The sequence below is a fragment of the Neomonachus schauinslandi genome, chromosome 9 (assembly GCF_002201575.2).
Source record: "Neomonachus schauinslandi chromosome 9, ASM220157v2, whole genome shotgun sequence".
Lineage (NCBI taxonomy): Eukaryota > Metazoa > Chordata > Mammalia > Carnivora > Phocidae > Neomonachus > Neomonachus schauinslandi.
This window is the reverse complement of record NC_058411.1, coordinates 116754278-116776654: the sequence shown is the minus strand read 5'-3', so window position 1 is coordinate 116776654 and position 22377 is coordinate 116754278. Positions and strand designations below refer to the sequence as shown.

Here is a 22377-nt window from a genome sequence, read left to right as displayed (position 1 = left end):
CCAGGAAATTAAAGAAGAATTAGAAAAATTCATGGAAACAAATGAAAATGAAAACACAACTGTTCAAATCTTTGGGATGCAGCAAAGGCAATCCTAAGAGACAAGTATATAGCAATACAAGCCTTTCTCAAGAAACAAGAAAGGCCTCAAGTACACAACCTAACCCTACACCTAAAGGAGCTGGAGAAAGAACAGCAAATAAAGCCTAAACCCAGCAGGAGAAGAGAAATTATAAAGATCAGAGCAGAAATCAATGAATTAGAAACCAAAAGATCAGTAGAACAGATCAATGAAACTAGGAGCTGGTTCTTTGAAAGAATTAACAAGATTGATAAACCCCTGGCCAGACTTATCAAAAAGAAAAGAGAAAGAACCCAAATCAACAAAATCATAAATGAAAGAGGAGAGATCACAACCAACACCAAAATTCTCACCAAAATACTAGCCAATAGGATCCAACAGTACATTAAAAGGATTATTCACCATAACCAAGTGGGATTTATCCCTGGGCTGCAAGGTTGGTTCAACATCCGCAAATCAATCAATGTGATACAATACATTAATAAAAGAAAGAACAAGAATCATATGATCCTCTCAATAGATGCAGAAAAAGCTTTTGACAAAGTACAGCATCCTTTCTTGATCAAAACTCTTCAGAGTATAGGCATAGAGGGTACATACCTCAATATCATAAAAGCCATCTATGAAAAACCCACAGCAGATATCATTCTCAATGGGCAAAACTGAGAGCTTTCCCCCTAAGATCAGGAACGTGGCAGGGATGTCCACTATCACCACTGCTATTCAACATAGTATTGGAAGTCTTAGCCACAGCAATCAGACAACAAAAAGAAATCAAAGGCATCCAAATTGGCAAAGAAGAAGTCAAACTCTTACTCTTTGCAGATGATATGATACTTTATGTGGAAAACACCAAAGACTCCACCCCAAAACTCATACAGGAATTCAGTCAAGTGGCAGGATATAAAATCAATGCACAGAAGTCAGTGGCATTCCTATACACCAACAACAAGTAAGAAGAAAGAGAAATTAAGGAGTTGATCCCATTTCCAATTGCACCCAAAACCATAAGATACCTAGGAATAAATCTCACCAAAGAGGCAAAGGATCTGTACTCAGAAAACTGTAAAATACTCATGAAAGAAATTGAGGAAGACACAAAGAAATGGAAAAAGGCATTCCATTCTCATGGATTGGAAGAACAAATATTGTGAAAATGTCAATGCTACCTAGAGCAATCTACACATTCAATGCAATCCCCATCAAAATACCATCCACTTTTTTCAAAGAAATGGAACAAAGAATCTTAAAATTTGTATGGAACCAGAAAAGACCCTGCATAGCCAGAGGAATGTTGAAAAAGAAAAGCAAAGCTGGCGGCATCACAATTCCGGACTTCCAGCTCTATTACAAAGCTGTCATCATCAAGACAGCATGGTACTGGCACAAAAACAAACACATAGATCAATGGAACAGAAGAGAGAGCCCTGAAATGGACCCTCAACTCTATGGTCAACTCATCTTTGACAAAGCAGGAAAGAATGTCCAATGGAAAAAAGATAGTCTCTTCAACAAATGGTGTTGGGAAAATTAGACAGCCACATGCAGAAGAATGAAACAGGATGATTTCCTTACACCACACACAAAAATAGACTCCAAATGGTTGGAAGACCTCAATGTGAGACAGGAGTCCATCAACATCCTAAAGGAGAACACAGGCAGCAACCTCTTCAACCTCAGCCACAGCAACTTCTTCCTAGAAACATCGCCAAAGGCAAGGGAAGCAAGGGCAAAAATGAATTATTGGGACCTCATCAAGATAAAAAGCTTTTGCACAGCAAAAGAAACAGTCAACAAAACCAAAAGACAACTGACAGAATGGGAGAAGATATTTGCAAATGACATATCAGATAAAGGGCTAGTATCCAAAATCTATAAAGAACTTCTTAAAGTCAACACCCAAAGAACAAATAATCCAATCAAGAAATGGGCAAAAGACATGAACAAACATTTTTCCAAAGAAGACATCCAAACGGCCAATAGACACATGAAAAAGTGCTCAACATCACTTGGCATCAGGGAAATCCAAATCAAAACCTCAGTGAGATGTCACCTCACTCCAGTCAGAATGGCTAAAATTAACAAGTCAGGAAACGAGAGATGTTGGCGGGGATGCAGACAGAGGGGAACCCTCCTACACTGTTGGTGGGAATGCAAGCTGGTGCAGCCACTCTGGAAAACCCTATGGAGTTTCCTCAAAAAGTTGAAAATAGAGCTACCATACGATCCAGCAATTGCACTTCTGGGTATTTACCCCAAAGATACAAATGTAGGGATCCGAAGGGTTACATGCACCCTGATGTTTATAGCAGCAATGTCCACAATAGCCAAAGTGTGGAAAGAGCCAAGATGTCCATCGACAGATGAATGGATAAAGAAGAAGTGGTATATATAAACATGGAATATTATGCAGCCATCAAAAATAATGAAATCTTGCCTTTTGCAATGACATGGATGGAACTGGAGGGTTATGCTGAGCGAAATAAGTCAATCAGAGAAAGACATGCATCATATGACCTCACTGATATGAGGAATTCTTATCTCAGGAAACAAACTGAGCTTTGCTGGAGTGGTGGGGGTGGGAGGAATGGGGTGGCTGGGGAGGGTATGTGCTATAGTGAGTGCTGTGAATTGTGCAAGACTATTGAATCACAGATCTGTATCTCCAAAGCAAATAATACAGTATATGTTAAAAAAAGAAGAAGATAGAAGGAAAAGAAGAATGAAGGGTGGGAATCGGAGGGGGAGACAAACCATGAGAGACGATGGACTCTGAAAAACAAACTGAAGGTTCTAGAGGGGAGGGGGTTGGAGGATGGGTTAGCCTGGTGATGGGTATTAAAGAGGGCATGTTCTGCATGGAGCACTGGGTGTTATGCACAAACAATGAATCATGGAACACTACATCTAAAACTAATGATGTAATGTATGGTGATTAACATAATTATAAAAAAGTTTAAAAATAAAACTAATGTATGGTGACTAACATAACATAATCAATATAATATAAAAAAATGATTCAGTAGCATATTTCAAGAAAAGCTCTAAGCATGCATTACAAGGAGAAATACTAGATGCCAGACACAAAGCAAGCATCAGGGATGTTATCACTGCTTCAGTGAATTATATGAAGAAAATAAAAATAAGCATCAAGAATATTGGAACAGTCAATATTATCATTTTCAGATGAAATGATCGTATATCTTGAAAAACAATGCATGCAACTGTAATGATTAAAATTAATAGAAGTTTTAAAATGGGCTCAATACAAAATAAATATATAATGTTTAATAGCTTTTATTTGCACTATCAATATATATGTAAAAATATAAATGAAAAATGCCTCTTTATAGTAAACAAAAAGAGAAAGTAAAAGCACACTTATACATGATAGGAACATTTTTTAACATTAACGGCACAAGACATATGTGAAGAAAATCACCAAAATTCTATTGAAGAACTTATAATAAGTCCTTCAAGAGAGAAATATGTTCCTGAAAGGAAAGATTTGCTATTGCAAAGATGCCTTCCATGATTAATTTGATAATTAAGATATTTCAATCAGTATTCCAATGGTGTGGGTTTTTCTGTATAATTGTTGTATTAATTGCATTTATAACAGGAGAAGGGATCTTAATTTTAACAGTGATCCAGGGGAGGATTACAGTGATGATGATAAGCTTCAACTGCCTAACCCCTCATTTGCACAGGCTCTTTCCAAGCCCCAAGGAGGGATCCTAGGAAAATCTGCAAAAATAAAATATCCAAGCCATGCTATGTGACCGTGCCTATCCCTTTCCACATTGCCTCCCAAGCACTTTGTAGGGAGCAATGGGCATAGTGGTGGCCACATTTAGGATGCAGCAGAAGAGGCTGATTGGAGTCAGAGGTGTCTGCACTTTACACCTGTGCACACGTCTTGAGACATGTTCCTGAGTCCATGCACCAGTCCTGAACTTCTCTCTTGGCTTGCCAGGAGCAGCTTTGCACATTAGAAGCTTTTCAGGAAAATGAGGTGGAAAGGTTAGAGTAATAGCTGACAGCTCCTTTGCTGCTCATGGAAAACTAGATGTTTACTACATCACTCAACAAATGTTCCTCTCCTGCCCCCCCCCATCCCAGGGAGTGGGCTCAATTTTGACATCACCAAATCCACAGCCCCTTCTCATAACTAGAACTTGAAATTTGTTGTGTCTTTATTCATGTCACTCACATGCAGCCTGCCATCTGTTAGTGAAAAAGGGGCCAGTTTCGCTCATGTGTTGGTGTCCCCAAACAGTTATTGGAAGTATGAGCACTCTGTATTTTTACGGTACTCCCAGAACTTTTTTAAATAACCACTTTATTGAGTTGTATTTTGTATACCATAAAATTCACCAGTTTGAAGTATACATGTCAGCATCTTTTGGTATGTTCATAGAATTGCACAACCATCATCACTACCTAACTTAAAACATTTTCATCACCCCAAATGAAACTCTGTGTCCATTAGGCAGGCACTCTCCATGCTCCTCCTTGGCAACCCTAGGTAACCACCAATGTATTTTCTGTCTCTAGATTTGCCCATTGTAGACATTTCATATAAGTAGAATCATACAATATGTGGCTTTATTTTTACATTCATCAGTTGGTACATACTGGGTTGTTTCCACTTTGGGGCTATTATGACTATTGCTCTTATGAACATTAATGCCCAGGTTTTGGTGTGAACATATGTTTTCTTTTCTCTTGGGTATATACTGGGAAGTGGTATGTATGGTTGACATTTGTATGGTTGACATTTTGAGGAGCTGCTTAACTGTTTTCCATAGAAGTTGCACCATTTTACATTCCTACCAACAGTGTTTGAGGGTTCGAATTTTTCCACATCCTCTCAAACGCTTGCTGTTTTCTTTCTTTTTTTATTGTACCCACCCTAGTGCATGTGAAGCAGTATCTCATGCTAGTTTTGGTTTTCATTTCCCTAATGACTAATGATGTTGAGCATCTTTTCATGTGCTTATTGGCCATACAGATATCTTCCTTAAAAAAAATCTATTTGCAACTATTGCCCATTTTTAATTAGACTATTTGTCTTTTTATTGTTGAGATGTAAAAGTTCTTATATATTCTGGATACAAGTTCTTCATCAGATGCATGACTTGCAAATATTTGCTCCCATTCTGTGCCAGCATGCTTTTAAATTTGTATTTTTATTTTTTTTAAATCTTGTAGGATATTAAAATTACACAACAAAGCTAATAATTTCAAATTCATGAATGGGTAATTCTTTGTGAGTAGCTGAATTTTGTAAGTAGTGAGTAGGTGAAACCTTGGAAGAATTCACAAGCCACATATACACACACTCCCAGGCACAGAGCACATGGATGCCTCTCAGACTGCACTAAGCAAGGATGATCAGATGATGTGGTCCCATTCACTTGGTGGGTGGAGTGCCAACCGCATGTAGCCCCACTAGCCCCTGCACACCTCAGCTGGGCTCATTTGTCCTCCATTTGGTGAGATTAAGGATTGATAACAGTCTTCTGAGAATTACAAAAGAAAATTTAAAAAATATATATACAAGCGGTATAATTAAATCTAGGCTGGTGTTTTCACCTTTTTAAAACTAAGAAACCCTTAAAAGTAATACAAAAAATAAACATAAGCCCAAGGGTCTCTTGTTGACTATTAACTTCCCAAAGTCTGATTGCTGTCTCCCTAGGGAACCATAATTTGAAAACCTTTACCTTTTACCAACTGATTCCCTGAAGTGTCAACATCCATCCCATGGACAAATTTGGCTTGTGTTAAAAAAAAAAAAAAAAAGTTGTCAACATTTAGAAGCCAGGAGATTTTATACAAAATTACCTATTTCTACTTTTTTTTGAAAGGCCAATAATTTGGTGATTCTGGGCAGATTCAGGGGGTGGGCATTGCTCTGGATAGGGCTGTGTGCTGGAGGTCTCTGTCACCCTTACCCCCTCATCCCACTTCACCCATGGCCTCTCTCATTTATCTTCCCTGCTCCCAAAGGCACTGAACTTGCAAATTTATTTCTAGATGGAGCTTTTCAACTTTTCACACCAAGTCCTCCTGTAAAGTACAATTTCCATTCCAGAATCAGGATATGTACACATATATGTGTGTACTGAAAATAGCACAAAATAATATTTCTGGGGACAATATATGATGGCTTCTGATATGTTCTTTTCTGTTCTACTATATTTCATTTAAAAATCCTGGATATGATCCAATAAATTGATTTCAAAGACCCAATGTTTCAAAAAAACTATCCTAGACCACCCTATCATATTTATTTTTTTAAGATTTTTATTTATTTATTTGTCAGAGAGAGAGAAAGCACAAGCAGGGGGAGCGGCAGGCAGAGAGAGAAGCAGGCTCCCTGCGAGCAAGGAGGCTGATGCCGGACTCAATCCCAGGACCCTGGGATCATGACCAGAGCCAAAGGCAGACGTTTAACTGGCTGAGCCACTCCGGCATTCCCACCCTATCATATTTAAAGAGATAAAGCCCCAAGAGATTGAGTGGCTTTTCTACTATCTAAAAACCAGGTAAACAATGTGTTTAGACCAAAAAATAACCTACAAGCTTCAATTCAAGGGCCCTTATTTAATAATAAATAGCCACTGAATGTTGGAGTACAGTGAGTTCAGAAACCACTGAATGAAGAATTTTGAGGAAGAATCTGGAATGATTTTTAAACAGTGGACTTAGAGTTTTGTGACCTAGCAGTAAACCCTACCATACCCAGTAGACCCTACAATATCCAGTGGACTCCACAGTATCCAGTAGCCCCTACAGTACCCAGTAAACCCTACAACATCCTGTAGCCCCTACACTATCCAGCAGGCCCTAGACATTATATCCAGTAGCCCTTACAGTATTTCTTAATCTCTGTGCCTTCCTACCCTGACAGTGATAAATTTGCCATTGATGCCTGAAGCTGCCCCCAATCTCTGGAGCACTTTTGTGACATCTGCATTGAGAAAATAACATTTTTCCTAGCATCAGGAAAATTATTATTATAGTTGGCTACACTAACAACCATAGACAAGAAATTAATCACAATTGCCAAAGTGGAATTTATTTTTTCTTGCTTAGAAACAAAAATAAATTTAAAAACAGCTTCTTATTGCATCTTTTAAATCAATGGTGTCCTCTTTCACCTCTAAACATTTCTCAAAGTAGGTCAAATGCAACAGATAAGGAAGCTACCAATTAACTCTCATCATTCAAAACAAATACCACTTTTCTCTAGACAAAAGGCTGTGCAGAGTGTAATTTTTCTCTAAGGCTCTTGCCTCTTGACCCATTGCATCCTAAGCTGAAAGCACAAGAAGAGGGACCCAGAGGGGCCTGCAGGAGAGCAGTTGACAGTTGGTATAGCTACTACTTGTTGTGCCTTACCCACCCTCTCTCCTTTAGCCGCCTAGGACTGAAAACCCACAATGGAGAACCTTCTGGACAGGTCAAAACAAAGAGGGAAGAACTTTTTAGTGCAGTATTTTGAATGAGGGGTGTAATTTTATTTTATATTTGGCTCCACAATAAAAACTACAATTGACATTAATTCAGTAATACCATGGCCTGGAACACTGCTGAGCACTTTATATAATCTCTTAGTCAGTTTGGGCTGCTATTATAAAATTTCATAAAATGGGCAGCTTAAACAACAAACATGTATTTCTTACTTCTGGAGGCTGGAAGCCCAAGATCGAAGTGTCAAATTAGGGTCTTCTGATGGCGCACTTCCTGGTCTACAGATCTCCCTGCCCTGCCCTTATGTGGCAAAAAAGAGTAATCATCTTTCTTGTGTCTCTTCTTATAAGGACACTAATCCCATCACAAGAGCTCCACCTTCATAAGCTAGTTACCTTCCAAAGGTCCCACCTCCAGATCCCAACACATTAGGGGGTTGAGCTTCAACATATAAATTTGGTGGGGTGTTAGGGACACAAACATTCACTCCATAACATGTAATTATGTGCAGTTCTCGGTGCCACTACACTATTAGGAGCTAGGATTCCCATCCACATTCTTCACATTTCACAAATTAGGAAGCTAAGACCTGGGAAGTTTTTTACTTAATGGGATCAAAGTCTTAGAGCATAAAGGGCAGAGTCTGAATCCTGGCTGTAGGGTTGCTGGTATTTCTGTTTTTGACATGCTTGTATATTTTCATTTTGATAAACCTTTTAGGCTTCCAGTGGCTATTTTATTGGCTAAATATAGGCTTTGGTTTGCAAATTGTGTGGACATTTTCCCAGTCTTTTTTCTTTCTTTCTTTCTTCTTCTTTTTTTTTTTTTTGATAAGGAAAAGTGCAATGAAACCCCATATGATAGTTACCCAACATCAACATTTTGCTCTTTCAGCTTAGAATGTCTCCTCTCGTATTTGTTAAAGAATACTGTAGGTGCCTCTAACAGATATGCACTTCTGCTAATCCAGTGTCACTATCACACAAAGTTAATAGTGATTCCTTAATATCATAGAAAACTCAATCAATGGCCAGTTTCTCCAGATTTTTTATTTTTTACAGTCATTTCAAATCAGTATCAATCAAGAGACCACATTACTTTTGGTTGGTATTTCTCTCAAGTCTCTTTTAATCAATACAAGTTCCCTCTATTTATTTATTTATTAAAGATTTTATTTATTTATTTGACAGAGAGAGACACAGTGAGAGAGGGAACACAAGCAGGGAGAGTGGGGGAGGGAGAAGCAGTCTTCCCACAGAGCAGGGAGCTCGATGTGGGGCTCAATCCCAGGTCCTGGGATCATGACCTGGGCCAAAGGCAAGACGCTTAATGACTGAGGCACCCAGGTGCCCCGACCCTCTATTTATTTGGATAGAAACTAGGCCATCTTGCCTGTCAAGTTTCACACATTCTAGATTTGGCTGATTGTATTTTCATGGTGTCATGTAGTCTCCACATTTCTTGCAAACTGGTAGTTAGCTCTAGAGCCTTAGTGAGCTTTAGGTTTAAGTCTCTTGACAAGAACACTTCATGGGCAGTCCTGTGTAATTTTGATTATATCATGGCAGAAGGAACATAATGTCTGCTTGTCCTTCTTTAGTGATGTTAAGACAGACTCCCAGATCCCTCAGATGCTACAGAGGGGCATAATTTAATTACACCATTTCTTCCTACATTTGTTAGCTGTGGTTTGTTTGTAAAAAATAACTTTCCCTAATCAGCATTTATTTAGCTTAAATTCAATTCTTAGAGGGCAACCATGAAAAATGCATATTGCCCTTTATTTATCAATTTTCAGTACAATTTGTTGGCTCCCAGCACCTTCTAGTTCTTTCTCTTATTTGGAATGAGGTTTGGTGTCTTTATCAACTTATGGTCCATTTTTATTGTTAACTGTTTATTCATAGATTTTGCTATTGGATTTTTGGTCTTATTTTTTTCTCATTTTTTTTTTAAGATTTTATTTATTTACTTGACAGAGATAGTGACAGCAGGAACACAAGCAGGGGGAGTGGGAGAAGGAGAAGCAGGCTTCCCACTGAGCAGGGAGCCCGATGCAGGGCTCGATCCCAGGACCCTGGGATCATGACCTGAGCAGAAGGCAGATGCTTAATGACTGAGCCACCCAGGCGCCCTGTTTTTTTCTCATTTTTATATGTAATTCTTTATCAGTATAATTAGTCCTTTTATTCTGATATATTAGCCATATTTTTCTCAATTTGTCATTTGTTGTTTTTACTTTCTGTAAGGATACTTTTTGCTGTAGATTGTTAAATCTTTTTTTTTTCATATTGCCAATTTTATAAATATGTTTTTTAATTGCTTTTGGATTTTGATTGTTAGGAAACTTTTTTAAAATCCAAAGTTGTAAAAGAATTCATTCCTATTTCTATGCTAGCACTTGCTTGGTTTTGTTTTATTTTGTTTTGTCTTGTTTTGTTTCGTTTTTTTTCCACAGTTAGATCTCTGATCCTTTTTGAATTTATCCTGGTGTATGGTGTAAGAATGCATCCAATTTATATTTTTCTCATATGGGTTCCACAGATCATAAACTCCTTCCTCCTACTAATCTAAGTTGCTGCCTTCATCATATACTAATTCCAAGAGAATCTCACCTATCTTGTTCCTTGGTCTGTTATGTACCAGTGCAAAATTGTGTTTAGTGTAGTCTTTATAATATTAAATAATCTAAAAAAAAAAAAAACTGGTTCCCCTCATTGCATTTCTTCTGGTAATTCTCACTTAATTATTCTTTCAAGTAAAACTGATAAATAATCAAATTGTCCGGAAACAGGGGGAAAAAAAAGAAGCTAATGATCTTAATCGAGATCACATCAAATGTACATATTTAACTTGGGTAAAATCAACACCCTTTTACGTTGTTAAGTCTCCCTATGCAAGAACATGGCATGTGTCTCATTTTATTGGTTTACTTTTGGCTCAGTAATAACTTATGGACTGCCTCTTATAGAATTTCACATTTTTGTTGTTATAACTGGTTATTTTATGATAGCTAAAAAAAATCATTTGTATTAATTTATCCATTAAGTCTTCTGTGTCTTCTAGTTGCAAAACCATATTTTTCTTTCTAATTTGTGTGCCTTTTATTATTTTATTTATTTATTTTGCTAGAAATATTTTGGCTAATGTATCCAATACAATGACAAATAATAGTGAAGATAATAGACATTTACTCGTTTTAAAAGAAAAGGAAAGTTTCTACTATTTTCCTTTTAATTAAGTTATGGCTTCTGGTAATATGTGCACACTATGTATACACATATATGTATATATGCTTATACATATATATGAAATATCATTTAGGTTCTCCTTTATTGAAAATTTTTTACACATGCTACATGCTACATGCTACATTTTATCAGATGTCTTTGCCTTCTATGGAGATGAACATCAGATGGATTATATTCATGAATTTCCACTCTTTTCTTCCCATTAATCTCATTAGGTCATGTGTATTTAAAATAATATGCTGATTGAGACTGTTTACTAATAATTTATTTGAGGTTTTGCATCAGTATTTGTTAAGCGAGATTTGCTTTTCTTGTGCATCCATTATCAGGTTGTATATCATTGTTATACTTACTATATAAAAATAACTAAGATGTTTTCCTTCATTTTCTACTCTCTAGATGGGCTTAAATAGCACTAACAAGATCTGATTATTAAAGGTATGGTAGGACTCCCTGTGTTTCTATCTGGCCTGATGCTTTCTCACACAGTCACTCGTTCTACAACCTTCCATTTTTCCTTCTATGGAAAATTGTTTTGAAAGAAAATTTGAAACTATGAAAAAGAGAAAAATACTCATGTTTTTGAAAATTAGAACTAGTAGAGTAAAATCTTTTACAAGTAAAGTTTAAACTAATTGTGAAATATTGTTGTTTGTTAAATACGTGTTAGAAGTAACTATAACCTTCATGATAAACTTGACCAGCCACTGAAGTTATGAATGTCTGGTACAAGAATCATTGATATTTTTATTTTATATGTTAACTATTCAATATAATAAACTGATTGGTCAGTTTGTTTAATCAAAAGTTTAATTTTATATATTTCACTGTGAAGTGGGGAAAAAGAAATAATTTTCATGTTTTCACAATGAGCAGATCAAATAGGTCAAGTGAGAAATAAATTAGATTGATCAGATTTGGTTTCCCAAGGAATATATGGTTATGGCAAGGATTTTGATTTCTGTAAGATACTGTAGAAAATATTATACCTGGGGCGCCTGGGTGGCTCAGTTGGTTGGGCGACTGCCTTCGGCTCAGGTCATGATCCTGGAGTCCCTGGATCGAGTCCCGCATCGGGCTCCCTGCTCGGCGGGGAGTCTGCTTCTCCCTCTGACCCCCTCTCATGTGCTTGCTCTCTCTCATTCTCTCTCTCTCAAATAAATAAATAAAATCTTTAAAAAAAAAAAAAAAAGAAAATATTATACCTGAACTGATAATTTAAGTATTAGGCTAGATCTCATGCTGTATGTGAAAGAACTTATGGTTAAAAAAAAAATCTTTGTTTTAATGAAACAACAAAGCAACAGTTAATAGAGAAAGCCTGTAAAGATTAAAATCTTTGTCTTAGATTTTTCTTAATATTGTTTTCTAGCTTCAAAAATTAGGAAATACTTTATTTGGGGCTCCTGGATGGTTCAATCAGTTAAGTGTCTGATTCTTGAATTCAGCTCAGGTCACGATCTCCGGGTGGTGAGATCCAGGCCCACCTCAGGCTCTTCACTCAGTGCGGACTCTGCTTGAGATTCTCTCTCTCCCTCTGCCCCTCCCTTCTGCACTTTCTCTCTCTCTCCCAAACAATTAAATCTTAAAAAGAAAGAATGAAAGGAGAGAAAGAAAGAAAGGAAGAAAGAAAGGAAGAAAGGAAAGACAGAAAGAAAGAAAGAAGAAAGAAAAGAAAGACAGAAAGAAAGAAAGAAGGAAAGAAAATACTTTGTTTATAGGATATACACAGAGGGCCTGAAGAGAGTCTTTCCCATCATGGCAGCCAGGGACTGAACCTGGAGAGCAAGCATATCTGCCATGGTCATGACTCTTAATGTAAGCTTCAGTAAAATCTTTATAACATGAGGCCAGCTGGACAGTTTAATGGACAAGATTAGGAATTAACTTTGTTGATATGAAAACTTTATTTTCATAACCACAGGGCATGTTTCTTTTTAAAAAATTGCCATCAAGTAGTATTAGTGAATATCATATATACACACAAATTGCACACACACACATACATGTACACAAACATACACATACACAGAACTGACATCCAAGTAGAAGGAACTTGGTCAAAATAAGTTCAGAATAACTAATAAATAAAATTAATAATAAAACTATAAAAAAATTATAATTAAATTTTGGAAATACTCATCTGAATATATTTTAAGGAAGGATTACTTAAACATCAATACAAAGATATATATAGAAATGATTGATGAATTTACTAATACAAAATTGTTGAAGTTCAGTATGTCAGACATACAAGAAAAATACCAAGAGAGAGAAAACAAATGGGAATGGGAGGCCTTCTCTAAATGATTCAAAATTATCCCAAAACAAAAGTTTCTATGCCCTGCCTAGGACTTTGGGAGGGTTCCTGCAAGTAAGGGCCCCTTAACCCTTAGAACATTGTTTGGCACATAATTACAGTTATATGTGACAGCAATATGATGATGGTGGTGGTGGTGGTATTGGGGAAGTGGATGATCACTGTGATAATGATGATGACCATGACCATGGTTGTGAGGATATTGATGATGATGATATGTAGGAAGAGGAGGCATAGAAGAAAATTCAGTGGCTACTTAAGATACTGAAATTTTCCTCCCACTTTACCTTCTCTCTGAAATCCCAACTATCATCATTATATCAAGTTATTATGTGTATCTTTGGTAGACTATGGTTAATTTAAATGTAAATATGTTTTATTGAAAGTGTTACATATAAATTTATCAACACATTAGTATTGATTTATTTGTGGAAGGGAGGATACAATGGGAGGCCTTCTGAATTAGAAATAAAAATGGAAGTTTTGTAAAAGGAGAAGTCAAGTAGAATGGAGTTGAGAGAAGGCTCTGGGTTTGTTCTGCAGCTTCATCAAAGATGGGCAAGTTATTTAACATTACAATGCTCAGATCAGTCCAAAACAGGATAAGATTAAATGGAAAATGTAGGTAAAAGTCCTATTGAGCCTACTGGTGTGCAATAAATAGAAGCCATTGTTTGTTGCTGTTATTATTGTTATTAGAATTATGGCATAGGGAGATCAACTTCGGAGTGGTTGAGTAAGGGTCTCAGTGACCACTTTCCCACAGAAGCAGTGAAACTAGCAAAGCAACTAAAATCAACCATTTTAGAACACCATAAATTAACCAAAGTCACAGAAAAAATGAAAATTGTCTATCAAAGAGAAACTTCTGAATCTCAAAAAGACAACAGCACCTGTACATGTCAGCTTGGGACTATTCCCTTTCTTTCTGCCTCCCTGCCAGCTCAGTAGTGTGGTAGTTGTGCAAGATGTGCAGGCTCACAATGAATGGAGAAGTAAGAACTTTATACCAAGAGCATCATCAATATTATGTCAAAACTAGCAGTATTTGAAAATTTTCATTCCCAAAGTGTTGTGGACATTTGATTTGACTCAGAGCTCAGCTCAGCTAAAAAAATAAATTTAAGAAGCCATATCACCAGGGCATCATAGAAAAAAATGGAAATCTTCTGACAATGTTACATCTGCCTAAGTTTGTGATGTCAATTAGTGCAAAGAAAAAACCACCCCCCACCCAAAAAAATTAAAGCAAGACCTAGATACAGAGAACTTTGAAAAGCTCCAGCAAATTCTTAGAGATCTATAAGAATGTTGTGCACATGTGCAGGGCTGTGTGCATGCCCAGGAAAGACCTAAGAAAGGAGAAAGCCCATTACTCACCTCTGGCTTTGAGGAATTGTGCAAGCAGAAAATTAAAGCTAAGGCTGATGCGTAAACTGTTTAAAGTTTGAAGACATGCTTTCACACACAGATCTCCTTGGCAGAGGTAGGCAAGGCATTTAAGGAAACATTCTGACTGATCATTGGCTGACCACAAAATTATAATGAACCAAAGGTGAACCCTAGGAGACCAGGCTTGAAAACAAGAACATAAAATCAACAACAACAAAAAGCTAGCAGGGAATTCAGTGGCTACACACTGTGGGGAATACATATTTACAAATTAACCTGGAAGAGTCACTAAAGAAATAAACGACAAGAAGAAAAACAAGAACAAAACCAAAAATCCAGGAACAACCACCACCTCGAGTGGAGAGAGGGTTCTGATACTGGAGTTGTCACAAGACATTATCTAAAATGTCTGGTTTCCAATGAAAAATTACAAAACCTGCAAAGAAACAAGAAACATCACATACAGAGTAATAAAAACTGCCAATGGAAATAATCCTTGAAATAATAGAATAACCCTTGAAAAATCCCAGATGTTGGATGTACTAGACAGAATTTAAGTCTGCTATTCTGCATACATTCAAAGAACTAAAATAAACCAATGTCCAATGAATTAAAGGCAAGGAAAGTCTGACAACTAGGTGTCATTAAATAGAGAATATCTGTAAAAAGACAGAAATTATTGAAAAGAAACTAATTGCAATTCTGGAGTTGAAAAGTACAATGACTGAAATTAAAAAGTCACTAGCCAGCTACAAACAACAGATTTGAGGAGACAGAAAAAAATATCAGCAGACTTGAAGATAGACTAGTAAAGATTATCCAGTAAGAGAAACAAAATGAAGACTGAATGGAGAAAAATGTGAGGAAACTCATATACCTGTGGCACATCGTGAAAATTACCAATATACATTTAATGGAAGTCCCAGAGGAGAAGAGCAGAGAAATAAGGCCAAAATTACTGGAAAAAATAACAACCAGAAGAAGTTCAACAAACTCCAATGAACTCAGAGATCCACACCTATCCACAGCAGAGTCAACTTGATGATTTCTCATCAGAAACCATGGAGGTTAGAAGACAGATAACAGCTTCAAAATGTTGAAGGAAAAAGACTGTCAACCAATAATTCTATAACTAGCAAAACTCTTCAAAATGCAGGAAAATCAAAAGATAAGCCATAGAATGGCAGAAAATATTTGTAAAACATATGCCTGATAAAACACCCAAAATATACAGATAACTCTTAAGACTCAAGAATATGAAAACAAATAACACAATTAAAAAATGAGCAAAAAATCTGGATATCCCACCAAAGAAGACCTATATTGGCCAATAAACCCATGAAAAGATGCTCTATATCATCAATCATTAGGGAAACACAAATTAAACAGCAAGGTACCACTTGACACCCACTATGACTATTACAATTAGAAAGACAGATATTAGCAAATGTTGGAAAGAATATGGAGAAATTGGAACCCTTATACATTGCTGGTAGGATTTTAAGGTATAGCCTTGAAAAACAGTCCAGCAGTTTCTCAAAAATGTTAAATATAGAGTTACCTTATTCCTCAACAATTTCACTCCTATTTACATACCCAAGCAAATTGAAAACTATGTCAGCACAAAATCTCATACACAAGTGTTCTTAACTCTTAAGGAATTAGGTGGGTACTGCTATTTGCTTAGGTAGAAAAATGGAGGAGAAACAAATCTGGGTTAAGGGAAGGGAACTCTGTTTTGAACAAGATGTAAATCTTTTTAAAGGCTTTCTTAAGGTCTGGGAACCATTTCTTTAAAATATAATCAAGAAAGATAATATCCCAATCTCCTAGTTTCTGTGGGAAGGTAATAGCCTAATTCAGTGGGGGCCTTGCTCCAAGTTGCAAAACTACCTCTCATCATAAAGATATGCAAAGTCCTTGTTTATTTAAAAAAGAAAACTCTAAAGTTCATAACAGCATTATTCATAGAAAACATAGAAGTGGACTCAAACTGCCTATCAACTGACAAATGCATAAGCAAAATATGGTATATTCATGTAGTGAATTATTATTCCAATTTTATTATTGGGTAATAAATAAGGATGAAATACTAACAAGGGCTACAATATGAGTGAATGTTGAATACATTACACTAAGTGAAGGACATCAGTTCAAAAGATAACATGTTGTGTGATCCCATTTATATGAAATGTCCAGAACAGGGAACTCTATAGACAGAAAAAATATATTAAGGGATGCCAAGAACTGGATGAGACAGGTGATGTGTGCAATGTGTGCAAGGAAGGGGAATGGGGAGTGACTGCTACTGGGTCTGCGGTTTCATTTTGGGGTGATGAAAATATTCTAAAATCTAATTCTAAAATTACATTGTGATAATAGTTGCACCACTCCGAGAATATACTAAAAACCACTGAACTGTGCATGTGTTATGTATGTGAATTGCACCTCAATAAAGCTGTTTAATAAAACAAATTAAAAGAAAGAATTACAGCATAAAGTACTTTTTCTGATTATGATAGTCTAATAGGAAGATAAAGCAAGCAGGACAGTGGCTTATGACCAAGTAAAATGTCTGGTTACTTCATAGAAATGTCTGGGCCTGAGTCTTAGTGCCTTGATATGAACACTGTCAAGTTAAAAGAGAGCAAGTATCCCAGCAATGGTGACAATAATTTCACAGAAAAATACACAGTCAGAAAGCAGGGGGCATACCTGTGTTTTATTTTAGTCTTTGAATGAGGGAGCCAAGCTAGTACTGATGGGAAGAAAGGGAAAATATCAGGAAGGCATATTATCTTTAAGAGTTTTACAAACTGATCTTTGCAATGTCTAATTAGAAATTTCCCACCACTTTATTAATATGCTTGTATGTGTGTATCAGTAAGGTGTTTTTCATATTCAGGATGGTAGTGCATATATTTCCTCCTACCACAGTCTTGCCATCAGTGTCTATATTAATCAGTGAAGGGGTAATAATACCAATGCAGTCATGTGTTGAGTGACAACATGGGCTCTAGACCTGCTCTTAGGTGAGGCATGCCCCAGGGAGCAGACCTTGCCATAGAGCCTGGAGACAGGTACTCTAGAAAACAAGCATTGCCCAAGTGGTATTCAGAAGTGGAGATCCAGGAGTTGAGAAGCAGTCACAGGGACAATCTCTGGCTTGGGTCAGGGAGCCCAAGTGGCCCTAGTAATAACACCTGTCCATGACACCTGGCTCTGGGCAGGTTACCACACTAGGCTTAAGGCAGCAGAAACACACCAGCATCTTGCTTCCTGGAGTAATGAATGAATAAGATAAGCACTGGTGTCTAATAATGGTCAAAGTTCACTGATCAGAACTGGAGATGGATGTCAGAGCAGGACTGAGAGTCAGTTGACCTCTGGAATCCTGGAGTGATTGCCTTATTTTTTTTAATTTTAATTTTTATTGTTATGTTAATCACCATACATCACATCATTAGTTTTTGATATAGTGTTCCATGATTCATTGTTTGTGCATAACACCCAGTGCCCCATGCAGAACGTGCCCTCTTTTTTAAAAATTTTTTTATTGTTATGTTAATCACCATACATTACATCATTAGTTTTTGATGTAGTGTTCCATGATTCTTTGTGCATAACACCCAGTGCTCCATGCAGAATGTGCCCTCTTTAATACCCATCACCAGGCTAACCCATCCTCCCACCCCCCCTCCCCTCTAGAACCCTCAGTTTGTTTTTCAGAGTCCATCATCTCTCATGGTTCATCTCCCCCTCCGATTCCCCCCCTTCATTCTTCTCTTCCTGCTATCTTCTTCTTTTTTTTAACATATAATTTATTATTTGTTTCGGAGGTACAGGTCTGTGATTCAACAGTCTTACACAATTCACAGTGCTCACCATGGCACATACCCTCCCATGTCTATCACCCAGCCACCCTGTGCCTCCCACCCCCCACCACTGCAGCAACCCTCAGTTTGTTTCCTGAGATTAAGAATTCCTCATATCAGTGAGGTCATATGATACATGTCTTTCTCTGATTGACTTATTTGGAGTGATTGCCTTATTAAATTTGCTTTCCTGAGATGTGAAAGGATTAAGTTCCGGGGAAGGGTGAAGGTGTGATGGGAGTAGGCTAGGTAGTTAGATCTCAGAGTCTGGAAACAAGTTCTGAGCAGCATCTCCACACTTTGAAAGTTGACCACAGCCTATGGTGACTAAAAGTGGCTCTCCAAGGTTAAAGAAATAAAGACAGTAGCCCCCTTATATGCTGTGTCCACACAATGATGAGGCTTGTGGCTGGGAACATCTTGCTGGTGAAGATCTGCAGTAAGAATTCTGGGTTGAGTGGCCTTTACCCATTAATTTTTGAGTTTTAGGGTCTTTGAGGAAATTTTTGAGGACAAAAACAAATATGGTCTAAAATTTTAAATTCTGTTAAATGATCAGAATGATAATTTTGACTTTTATATTTTATAAACCTATGTCTTCAAGTGTTAATATTTATTCTGTATTTTCAGATGGCTACCCCAAAGAAGAGATGATTTACAGATGGAGAAAAAATTCAGTTGAGGCAGCTGATCAGAAATCCTGGAGGCTTTATCAGTTTGACTTTATGGGCCTCAGAAACACGACAGAAATTGTAACAACATCTGCAGGTAGGAATTAATTTAAGGAAGCATAACTATCAAAAAAAAATCTGACTTTTTTCCTCTGATGCCTGAGGCATAATCATGCCTTTAATGTAGAATTACATCATGTGTATATTTTAACTAATTATATTAAGGCAATTATATACCTCAGTGATAATTGAGACAAAACAACTGATTCAATAGTGAAAATATTTTTTTTTAAGATTTTATTTATGTATTTGAGAAAGAGAATGAGAGAGAGAGAGCATGAGACGGGGGAGGGTCAGAGGGAGAAGCAGACTCCCTGCTGAGCAGGGAGCCTGATGCGGGACTCGATCCCAGGACTCCAGGATCATGACCTGAGCCAAAGGCAGTAGTTTAACCAACTGAGCCACCCAGGTGCCCCAGTGAAAATATTTTTTAATGTTTTATTGGGATGGAAAAAGGATCGTGAGAATTGTCTCATATTTTTTAATCAATATTGTTTGCAACATGTCTTCAAACTTAACTAGGATTCCCATTATTGACCATATTTACATAAACTGATTTTACTAATGATGAGAGTTCTACAGCTTTCCACATACGTAATAAGAATAAAATATTATTGAGAATCTACACGTAAAAGAAGCTGCTGTGAAATGTCCTTTGAGTTTTAATTTCTAGCTTCTTCCTTTCCTTTACTCTAAACCTTATTTTGAGCTTTATATTTCTTTTCCAACATATTGAACACAATAATTAACCACCAATTTGATTTTATTAAGTGACCATTATATGCATAGTATAAAGCATGTAATTAGATAAAAAGAGATGTTCCCTCTCCTTTAGAAAATAAGCAAAAAATATATTCTAAAGAAATTAATCTATATTAAAATAATTAAACTCACTTGCTTTTGGCTAATCAGAAGCTCTTTGAAGATGGGAGTGAGATGTATGGATTTTCACTCTTCATTTCTAAACTTCTCATGTGCCCAAGGTGGTCAGCACCCTCCCATGTCTGTCTTTAGCAGCCCAGAATGCTTTTTATCTTATTTCCCCAGTGGAAAACCCTGGAGAAATCTTTACAGTCACTGTTTTGCACACTCCCTCAGTTCCCTTTCCTCTTTTCTTGCACACATCCAACCATAGTGAAATCCAGAACTCCACTCACTCCACACCACAACCAAGCAGCATTATGGGGGGAAGGGGGGAATAATAATAAATAAAGCACATTATTTCCATAACTGCTGTCTTTTGAAGTTGTTGTCCATGAATTTCAAGAGAGTTTTAAGGTTATAGTATCATAGTATGTGCTGGTCCAGTGTTTCTCAATCTTTTATTCATTATCACCTCTCCTAAGGAGTCTTTTTAGGTATTTTTAATTGCCTCCCTTATAAATATTGATACTACAGATATGCTTGTATATCTTTTCATATATTATGGCCTTTTGGAGGGCTACACATAGCAATATCAATGATTTATCACCTCTCCCCCCAAAAAAGAATTTTCACTCCCATAGGAATAATATCACCTCCATTAAAATGCAAACTCTAGTCTGTTTATTCTTTCACTTTCCTAGATGGGGTTCCTATTTTGTTCTTGGTCCCAACTTCTGACAGCAACACCTTCTTTATTTTCCACCAGTGAACTTGTTCCTCACTGTTCCTAGAATCTTGAGGAAATTAGACAATGTCCAACATCTTTGCCCACCTATTGCAACTACTCCCTCATAGTGTTGCAGATGAGCTCCCATTGCTTATCCACATGTACACCAGATCCTGTTCTTTCCCCTACACAAGAGATTGCTCCAGCACATCTCCCTCTTACTCACACCATTTTTTTTTTTTTACTCTCTACTCCGGTAGAGAGTAAAGTTGTTACTATCATCTACTTAAAAATAGGCTTTTATTTCACTAACATATTTTTTTTAAAATTGTTTCAGTTAGGTCTCCAGCATGCAATAAGTGACCCACACAAACTGGGTTATTTGAAGAAGTTAATGAAGGGAAGAAACTATGTACAATCTTGCTGGCATGGCTTAGGACTTACTGCAATAAGGCATTGTGGTAGGTGGAAAAATGGCTCCCAAAGATTTCCATTTTCTAATTCCCAGAACCTGTGAGTACATCGTGTTACATGATAAAGGAGAATTAAGGTAGCAGATGGAATTAAGGTTGGTAGTCAGCTGACTTTCAGATGGAGAGGTTATTCTGGATTATTGAGGTGGGTTCAATGTGGAAGAGGGAGGCAGAAGAAGAGAGTCAGAAGGAAATGTGACTGTGGAAGAAACTCACAGAGAAGTGCAACTTTGCTGGATTTGAAGATGGAGGAAGGGGCCACCAGCCTAGGCAAGTGGGTAGTTGTAGAAGCTGGAAAGAGCAAGGAAATTAATTCTAGAACCTCTAGAAGGGACTATGGCCCTACTGATACCTTAATTTTAGCCAAACAAGATATGTGTCAGACTTCTAACCTGAAGAACTGTAACATAACAAAGTTTTATTGTTTCAAGCCACTGTTTGTGATCATTTGTTACAATAGCAATAGGAAACTAATATAGACATATTGCAGTAATCTCAAACTAGTGGTATTGGGAAGCTTTTACCACTTAGCTAAAGAGGCAAGAAGTGGGGGGGTGCCTGGGTGGCTCAGATGGTTAAGCGTCTGCCTTCGGCTCAGGTCGTGATCCCAGGGTCCTGGGATTGAGTCCCGCATCAGGATCCCTGCTCAGCGGGGAGTCTGCTTCTCCCTCTGCCTCTCTGTCTCTCTCTCTGTCTCTCATGAATAAATTTTTTTAAAAAATTTAAAAAAAGAGGCAAGAAGTGGGAATGGTTACTGGAATCTGGAGAAATAGTAGAAGTGAGAGGGCTGTGTGACAGCTGGTGTCACTTTCAGCAGAGAATCCAGCCAACCTGCAGTACGGAGGCAGGAAAGAAGCCTAAGGATACATGGCTTAACCTCTTTACCTCACATTATCTATTCCTTTTCCCCAGTGGCCAGAAGCCGAGGCTCAGGGAACTTATATGGTGTGCCCCAAGCAGAAGCTTCCTGGGCATAAAGCAGGTAAAAAAGAGTAGAAAGTAGGTATGGAGGGGCAATAGAAGGTGCCCAACACAATGTTATTCCAATCCTCTTTCCTCCATAAGATAATTCCTTATTTGTGCCCTTCACAGCAAACTCTTCTAAAGAGTCATTGGATCTCACTGACCCAGTACCTCCATGCCATTCTCTTGAGCCCACCCCAGCCAGGCTCTCCTTTTTA

At 37.3% G+C, this 22377-nt stretch overlaps 1 protein-coding gene across 1 annotated transcript in view; it reads left to right on the top strand.

The window, feature by feature from the left end:
* Positions 1 to 22377, top strand: part of GABRG3 (gamma-aminobutyric acid type A receptor subunit gamma3) — a 756122-nt gene that overhangs the window by 646087 nt on the left and 87658 nt on the right. Inside the window, exon 6 of the mRNA XM_044917764.1 lies at positions 19032 to 19169. Coding sequence (XP_044773699.1) covers positions 19032 to 19169 — 138 coding nt within the window. The remainder of the gene's footprint in view (positions 1 to 19031; positions 19170 to 22377) is intronic.